This window comes from Poecilia latipinna, unplaced genomic scaffold (genome assembly GCF_001443285.1).
Source record: "Poecilia latipinna isolate Pla-1442-1.1 unplaced genomic scaffold, P_latipinna-1.0 Scaffold108, whole genome shotgun sequence".
NCBI lineage: Eukaryota > Metazoa > Chordata > Actinopteri > Cyprinodontiformes > Poeciliidae > Poecilia > Poecilia latipinna.
In genome coordinates this window covers 80,103-89,174 of record NW_015112724.1, presented here as the reverse complement: position 1 = coordinate 89,174, position 9,072 = coordinate 80,103, and the positions used below count along the sequence as shown (strand labels likewise).

General features: G+C 38.8%; 1 protein-coding gene across 1 annotated transcript; it reads left to right on the top strand.

Annotated features, from left to right (window-relative positions):
- The first annotated feature begins 104 nt into the window (after window positions 1–104).
- On the top strand, window positions 105–7,998 carry LOC106944685 (uncharacterized). The gene is made up of 10 exons (XM_015027873.1): window positions 105–982; window positions 1,049–1,236; window positions 2,200–2,340; window positions 2,496–2,634; window positions 2,994–3,177; window positions 3,663–3,804; window positions 4,419–4,556; window positions 5,246–5,304; window positions 6,476–6,552; window positions 6,704–7,998. The coding sequence occupies exons 1-10, from the start codon at window positions 872–874 to the stop codon at window positions 6,770–6,772; spliced, it is 1,248 nt and encodes a 415-aa protein (XP_014883359.1). The 5' UTR covers window positions 105–871; the 3' UTR covers window positions 6,773–7,998.
- The last annotated feature ends 1,074 nt before the right edge of the window (window positions 7,999–9,072 follow it).

The window sequence follows — 9,072 nt, the reverse complement described above, 5'->3', positions numbered from 1 at the left end:
CTAAGAAAAATGTAGTTTGGAGTTTTGTGAATGATGTGTTGAATGCCTGAACAACAGTACTGAACTTAAGCAATTTTAATATTTGACAATGAATGACCAGTTTAATCGTGTTTATTTTAAGGTTACGTCTCATCCATGTTTTCACATGAATTTTTGTAATGACTCATGAAAACCTGCCTGATAAATGACACCTGTTTTGATCCTGAGATAGTTTTGTATTCTTCACTCTTTGTTCATAAGTTTCGTCTCTTGATAATTCTTTTGTTTTTATCAGTTTTTATGAAAGCACATTGTTATTGTCATATAATGACATTTAAGTGCCGGCTGATTATTAAAAACACAGTGAAAACTGCTGAACCAGCTCGTCACTAACGACTGTGGAGGAAGTCTAGTGGAAAAGTCTAATATTGGGTTTCTTAATATTACACAAAGCTCTTTAAGCTTCATTAAGCTTCTGCTGTAAAGCATAAAGATGGGATGTTTGTTCTGCAGGGATGTTTTTCTGTGGAAGTAACTTGTTGACTGTTTTGCGCAGAGCGTTGTACAACTTTAGGCAAATGCAGATTATAATTATTCAGGAAAACTTCCCATGAAAGACCTAAAAATGGCTGCCGTGAAACCCGTCCAACCTGACTGACCATATCAAACTACATGAGATTCATTCATTACAGGTTTGCCAGGAAGTCTGTTGATTCCCCTTCCGTGTTCACCAAATTTTCTCCACTTTGAATTTTTCAACAACAATCCCTTGTGGAACATTTCCTCGTGGATAGCAGCTTCCTGGATCACTATGTAAATGCTCACTGGATTTCTAAATTCGCCGGACTAGTTTGTTTCTCAATGTTCGTGTAGAGACGCTCACTCTGCCACCATGTTTCTCTTGGTGCTGTCACTGCTGGTCAGCGGTTCACAAGCTTCACATTTTCTTGGCACTATGATGACTTACTACCCAGGAGAAACTCAAACTAATGGCTCTGTATCAGTAAGTGGGCTCTGTTTGTAACTTACGGCTGCCTTTAATGCTGCTTAACGTCTTTGTAATTCACAGGTGATCCTTCGCTACAAGCAGAATTTTGTTGAGTGCTCACAGAGTGACACCTGGAACTGCAAAGGCAACTGTGGGTCTTGGACTCAGACGCTTCCATTAACCAAAGTGGAGGAAGTCAGCGGTGAATGGTGTCAGGCAGAAGGAGTCATAACTCATCAGCTTCCCAACAACACTGGATTTCAGACTAAGTGAGTCCATTTAATGACTCACCAAATGTAGTATGACCATTTAAAATGACAGTCGACTGGCTTAGTGTTGAACTTACCTGTATAACTTGCATTTTAGACTTTAAATGTCATGATATACACTGTATATCGTGGATTCACCTGTTCTAAGGGACGCAAGTCCAAATAATTTGAAGAAATACAACATAGAGCTTTTCTAAAATATTCTAAATAAAATACAACCTGGGAAGCTGAAATACCTAATGGGCAGAGGTGGTAGGAGTTTGTCAGCTATCACTTCACTGGCTTCCCACCATCAGACTGAATGTTTACATGAATGGCTGACTGAATGTAGTGTGAAGCACTTTGTGGTTCTCTAGACTTGATTAAATACAATACAAATATGGAGCTTCTATCTCTATGTGGTGGAGAACATTCTCTGCACCTGGCTCACCTTGTGGCACGGTAGCTGCACTGCTGCTTAGAGGACTGTGGGTTCCAGCCTTTCCTCCACCTCGGACCTCTACGCAGCACGATGCAGGAGGAGGCTCCTCACCATGAACGACTCCACCTGTCCTGCACAGGCTGTTCCAGCTGCTCCCCTCAGGCAGGAGGCTGAGGAGCATCCAGAGCAAAACCACCAGGCTGAGGGACAGTTTCTACTCTTCAGCCATCAGGCTGCTGAACTTTTTTTATCCATTAATTAATTTACACACATTTGTAGTACAGAGTACTCCAGGAGTGCCTGCAGGATATTATCGCAGGGTACGCACACCGTTTCACTGGACCGGACCCACGAGAGCGCAGCCACATCTCCAACGCGCATCAATTAAAAGTGAACCGGCGAAAGTAACTTTATGTCTCTGGTTTAGCAGCTCCTGGAAATACAAATACACCTTTCCTTGTTGGGCCTCACGAATGTGGAAACATACATTACATCAAATCATTTGTAAAGTTTGAGTACTTCTACGTAAACTCCCACTGCAGATTGGATGGCGGAGCGTGGATAAACAACATTTTAAACAAGATTGTATACTGGAGAGCTGTGGCTGCTGTTGAACTGAGGAACCGGTCCGACATCGGCAAACCCAACACATCACCACAGACCACCATCCTCCCTGCTTTAAGGTACTTCTGTTAGCATTAGCATCTTTGCCATGTTTTAATTAAGTCGACTTCAAATTGCAAACTTCAACGTTTTATTGAATTTAGTTAAATGCGACTCTTCATACCCTCTGACCATCGTTCAACTATGGCTGTAATCCTCCGTTATGTTCCTTCAGAGTTCCTGTAAACTGCCCAAGAACCATTAACTTGTTGGCCTTTGACCCTGACGGAGACGAGGTTAAATGCAGATATGGAAACGCAACAGATTCAGAGTGCAGCCCCTGTAACCCCCCGCTGGTCCTCAATGTCTCCTCAGTAAGTATGAAATGTTTGTGTAATTTATCATTTGTCTTGATTTCATTGATCAAGAAAGTCACAAAATATGTTTGTCAATTTCTAATTTATGCAGTCGCTGAAATGTTTTACTGCTGTCATTAAACCTGGTTTTCTCATCTAAATATTATATTTAGCATAGCTGTAGATTGTTAGGTTGTCATTAATTGTGCTAAATCTACTTCTACCATCTCTAGTTTTATTTCAGTTCTGCTTCTGCAGTCAGATTTGAATCTAGAAATAATCAGCATAAGTAATTTATAAGTGTGGATGTAAATTAAATCCAGTATTTAACTTTCTGTCATTTTGAATATTTTGGTCTCTTTTCTGTCTTTTTGCAGTCGTGTTCTCTGACATTCAGCTCCTCTGTAAGCAACACCAGTTCTGAGCTGCGTTACGCAGTCCAGCTGGTGGTAGAAGATTTTCCCAGGCAGACCATCACTCTGACTGAAACCGGCGGCTCACAGGAAGTGAAAACTACCAGCGACGCCATCAGCAAGATACCTTTACAGTTTGCCTTGAAAGGTACAACCCCACATTTAGATCATCTTCTTCTACAGCCACGAAAGGCCTTCGTTGATTTTAAAAAGGTCAATTTCTGATCTTTAATTACCTAAATTCTCTCTGTGCATTGCAGATGTTTGTCTAAATAAACACAAAAATAGCATGAATTTTCATTCTGCACCAAGATATTCAGAAAAATTGGAGTCAAACTGTTGAACCTCATAAATGCTGAGAGACTTTAGAGTCCCAGATTTGGTTTTCAAATGGTCAAAAATATGTAGTTTGATTCCAGAATCCTCTATATTGGGCCAGTCTGTGCATATTTATAACAAAATGTAACAATTATATACCCTATGTGGCAGCCATCTTGAAAATGATGGCCCTCTGGGATCTAATGAGTATCAATGGAAAATTTGGTGCCTTTATCACCATTTGAAAGATTATTTTAAAGTATTATTTTATCTGCTGCACTAATTGACTTCATGTTTCCTGCTAAAACTCCTCAGTGATTCCTGAGGTGCCGTCCTGTGCAGAAGGTTCCTATGTGGCCAGATTTCTGCCTCCCACCCCAGACAACAGAGCTCAGAAATTCATCCAAGTCAATAAGGTGCTGGAAATCAACATCAGAGCAGAAGCAACTCATTCCACGTAAGTGAGGGAACCATATCCCAGGTTTCACATTTTGACCTTTGCTGCAGAGATGCATAACTTCAGCAAATTTGAATGGCAAATTCCTGACAAACATAAACAATAAAAACACAAGATATAAACATGGGAACAGAAAATACATTTATTTGATGCTTTTTTTCAAACACATTTTAACACACATTTTGCTCGTTTTTGAGTCTCAACTGCTTCTGAAAACAGATCAAGCACTTAAAAAAACCCAATTAGCTGTTTTTTGGCAATAAGTTTGTTTTTTTTTGGTATCTGGAAAATGAGCCATTTCAAAAACCTCAGGAATGTAACATCATGAATCAGCAGGCACTACCTGTCACCTAGCAACCCAAGCGGAGCTCAAGCTTTTGTTGTAAGCTGGTTTTACTGCTGTATGTGCTGTACAATGGCTGCTGGAAAAGACAAATGTTTTATTGTTGACTCACCATCCATAAACCTCTTGCTGCATTCTTGCTGGTTGTGCAGAAGGCTCCACTTCTGCTTTTCAAAGATGCATGATTGTATAATTGCGCAGCTGTTTGCAAGCCATTTTCACGTGCGACTGATATTTGCATGATGACTGGAGTATCTGTTTCCTGTTAAAGCGTTACTGGACTGCTGTTCAGCGGGCCTCACAGTGTATCTAAGAGTTCATCCGGATCAGGAAGCTTCACCCTGAGCTGGACACCAACCGCAGCAGAAAGTGGACAGAGCCACCCCATCTGCTTTGTTGTCGAGACGAGGTTAGTGCTGCTTTAATGTTGGATGGACGTCACACAACTTCAAAATGGACAGAAAAAATCTGAACATGTTTAAACAGCAACAGTTAAGTGATCATCAACCAGATTCATGTGAATTTAAGCTAAATTTTTAGAGGTATTTCTCAGTTAAGACAAATAAGAGACTCCATTTCAGAAACAATGAATAAATTAACATTTTAAACCTGGAAAAACTATTTAAACTAAGCGAACTGTTGCTTTGAGAAGCATCAGTCTGATGGCAGCATACTTAAAGACTGAATTGTGGATGAACAGGTTAATGATTATAAGACATTATAAGACTGAGTCCTGTAGAGTCCAGAACCTAACACCACTTTTCTTCACTGATTGATTTTATCTTTTTAACTGCATCATTTTATTGTGTTTTGAATTAAATTCTTAATTTGTTTCTGTGTGCTTTGCTTTGTGGTCTTATTTTTATGCTTTGTTTAATCTTACCAGCTTTGACTGGTGCTAAATGCTTTGGTTCAAAAATACTAATATTTAAAATAATCAGAAATAGCCACGTCTGGACAGTGTGTTTTAATGTACTCTTTTCAATAACCACATCTAGAAAATGGTCAGAAACAAATTCATGGTTCGTCTCTTTTAGGACCTCTTGAGGCAAAATCTGAACATGTGATTTAATCTTCTGTATTGGTTTATTTCCACAGTTACAACTATAATACCTACCACTCTGAACTCCGATGTGTTGCTGTCACCGTTGGAAACTGTAAGTTAATTTTGGTTTTGTTTTGAATATTTTGTTGGTTATTTCCAAATCTGATCAGCTGGAATTGTATCCATGTTGTCTAAAAAACCCACAAAAGACTCAAATGATATCAACTATAACCAACCAATCAGTCCCCATCGGCCACCAAGCTGCACTGACTTCAACCACAGCTGCACCAGCTTCATTACCACACCGACTGCAACCACCCAAAAATAACTACTGCAAAAATAACAACCATACAACCCGACACCCAGATGACACAACACCTAAAGATGCCTATTTTAGTAGATCACTGAATTTACCTGAAGATGCATTAATGCACTCAATGGAAACGGCTTCAGCTCTGCTGCAGAAGCCGACATGCACAGCCTTCCTGATGTTCACTAATGGGATTCAGCCAATCAGCAACAAGGAAGGTTGTTGCTGATTGGCTGATTTGAACGCTAGTCAATAGCGAGTCAAGTAGCATAGCAGCTAGACACCAAAGCTGCATATTTTTAAATTGCAAATTTGTGGTACAAAAGAATATGCCAATAGTTGGATTTTCTGCTAATTTAACAGGAATTTAAAGTTAGTTTACTTGATTCGCGACACAAATGGGCCCATTCTTTATTTATCACAGCGAACCTCCAGTATTCACAACATTTAGAGACCAGAACTGCGTCCGAAGAGACGAATTGAGACTTGTGACTCCTTATAACTGCCTATTTTTATAGTTTAACCATCAAATATACTTTACCATATATTAATATACACATTGGAAAAATCTTGGCGCTACAGCAGGACACTAGCATCTACAGTCTTCCTGGTCTAGCGTCCAGCGTAGAGTCAGTTTAAACGAATGGCGCTTCTGTTGAACACCAGTCAACAGAAAGTCAAGCAGCATTGCACTTTTACAAACCCAAGTTGCATTTTATGCTCTATGAAAAAAATCCCTGACATGGCAGATTTTTTGCTCATTATTTGGAGTTTCTCTGAAAAATCTGAGTCTCTACTGTAAACCATGAAATTTCAAGCTCAAAATGTAATAATTCAAGTTGTGGAGGTCAGTTCAACATTTAAGTTAAGGATCGTCTCCACTCTCATCGTACTAACCACATTAAACCAACCCAGCCTTCCCTCTGTCAAACTCGGCTCCTCTAATCACAGCGACTCAAACTTCTGTCTCCAGATTACGTTGTGGCTCTGAGAGGACGGATCTCAACTTCATTATCACTGGAGAACGATTACGATGCTCTGGTCAAACAGGTCAGTGACTCTGTTGGTCCTGCTGCTCTCACCTGCCAACTAAAGACCAGATTTTTAGTTTGGTTTTGTTTCTAGTGTCTGAGGACAAACACTGATCATTCTCTTTATGTGGAACTGATGAAACTATTTGCATTTGTTTATTTTTCACCAGATTAAGGATGAACTGACCAGACGAGGGCTGCACACAGGCATGAACGTTCGCCTCCACAGGACGGGTTGATTTAAATTTGGGACTCACTCTTTGTACTTCTGCTCACTGATGCGTTTCCTGAAATTGGGATCTTTCGCTTTTTGCTACGTTAATAATCACAAATATGTTTTGTGATTCAACAGAAAGAAGTTGAAATCTGTCTGTTATCCGCTGGAGAAGGATCAAATCTCCTTCCTGAGCATTTAAAAATAATCTGGTGCAGACCATGAATGGATGGACGGGTTGATGAACAACTTATTTGTTTTTATAATTATTTGTGTTTTTATAACTTTCTTCTATATGAAATAAAGTGTTTTAGTGTTACTCATAGTTTCAGACGATTAATGTCATTTAATTTAAAGACTCTTCACAGATGATCTGTTTCCTAACAAACTGTCGAAACATGCCCAGAGTTTTAACAAATATGTAAAAAAATATTTTTTGTTAAAGTAAAACACTGAAACTTTAATGAGGTAAACGTCAGATGACGTGTGGCATGACCTGCATATTGAAGTGGCACCAATCTGATTTTATTTGGATGAAAACATTGGAACCGCACCGTTCAGCCTGACGTGTAAAAGTCAGATGTGGGTCGCCTGCGGTGTGAACGCAGCATGAGAAATTCAACACAAGGAGTCAGTGGACTAACACGAAAAGACCCTAGTGACAATTATAAACAACAGAGAGTTAGCAGACTGTGGCATGTTAAACCTGGAAATGGCCAGAAAGAAAACACAAACACGTGTGGATCATGACACACGGTTTGCTGGTGACTCAAACGCAGCATGGCAGGAAGAAATCCTGCAGCAGCTGAGAGCTGACGCCTCCGTTTGGGTGGCATGTTGTTCACCCAGCCCTGCACACCAACTGGAAATGCATCAAATGTTGCAACTTTGGTCTCAAATCCAACTGAGTCCACGGGACGATCGGGTGTGAAAACGCCCCAATCTGTTTGAACAGATTACAGGGGATCAAGCGACGCCGTCCTTCATGCCGCCTGCCATGTTTCTTGTGGAAACTCGAGACAACAGAGTTCAGCTCTAACATGGAAATCAGCAGCTGTGAGGGTGATTTCCATAGGAAGTCTGTCTGGTTCACACAGCCAAAATTTGCTTAATAAAAACAAATGATCATATAGAGCAAACCTTAAGGAAGCTGAGGCCTGGAGTTTGACCTTATCTGGTGGTTCATAATTCCCATCTGTAGTAATTACATTTACTTGAGTAACTTCTTTGAAAATATTTACTTTTAGGAGTATTTTTACTACGCTGTACTTTTTACTTTTACTTTAATAATTTTATTATGAAGTATTTCTGCTCTTGAGTAAAATTTCTGGATTTTCTACCCACTGAATGAAAAACAAACATGTTTTAACCAAAAATTCACCAGAAACAGACACACAGCTGCAGTTTATGTTCAAGTTTTTGAAGTTTTTTATTGAAAGAAACTGATTTTGGAAAATTGCCTGATTTTAATTTTTTGTTTCTTACATGAATAATTGTTTTTTTGGTCCTTAAAATGAAAAAAAAAAAATACACATTTAAAATTAATTTAATGGAAGCAAACAAACGACAGTTAATTGATGGAGGAATTTGCAGGTTTTCAGAGAATGAGGCTTCATCGTGACATCGTGTGTTAAAACTTACATGAGTGTCAACACTTCACAGAGTTGTGTAAATAAATGACGGCAACCAAACTAAATTTGCATGAAACATTTGACTCCTCTGACATGCAGGCCTGGTGTAAAAGCAGTGATGATGCTTTCACACCCAGCTGCTGGTTGACGGGTGAAATCTGTCATTTCAATCAGCAAATCTTTCCTCTCTCTCTGTTATCTGCAAGTTTTATGTGAGAGTTTTGCATGAAATCAAAAAAGCTACCAAACTCAATCAGTCTTAATGAAAACGGTGAATGAAAGATACAATTAGAGGTTTATTTTTAAAAAATGGTCCGATTGGATAAATTGTTCCTTTATTTTCAATGTGCTCAGCTGTTTATATAAAATTTGATCACATTGTTATTTAAGCTTCTAGAATAATAAAAGCTGCTGAGTCGGACATAATTTTGTTGAAGTTTCATTTTTAACTCACTTTTCCTTCATGTTGCAGGTTTTGTCTCTTCAAACAATGTACAACATTTGCATTGTTTGTTTGCATTTATTTGGTTAGTAAAATATTCAAAGTGTGTTTTAACGTATAACCTGGTCAATTAAATGTATTTATCATATTTTATGTTTTAGTTTAATCTGTTTCTATACATAAATGTAACATTTTCTGAAACATGATCACTAAATGTGTAATATTATTATTCTAATTATTAAAAACCAACAC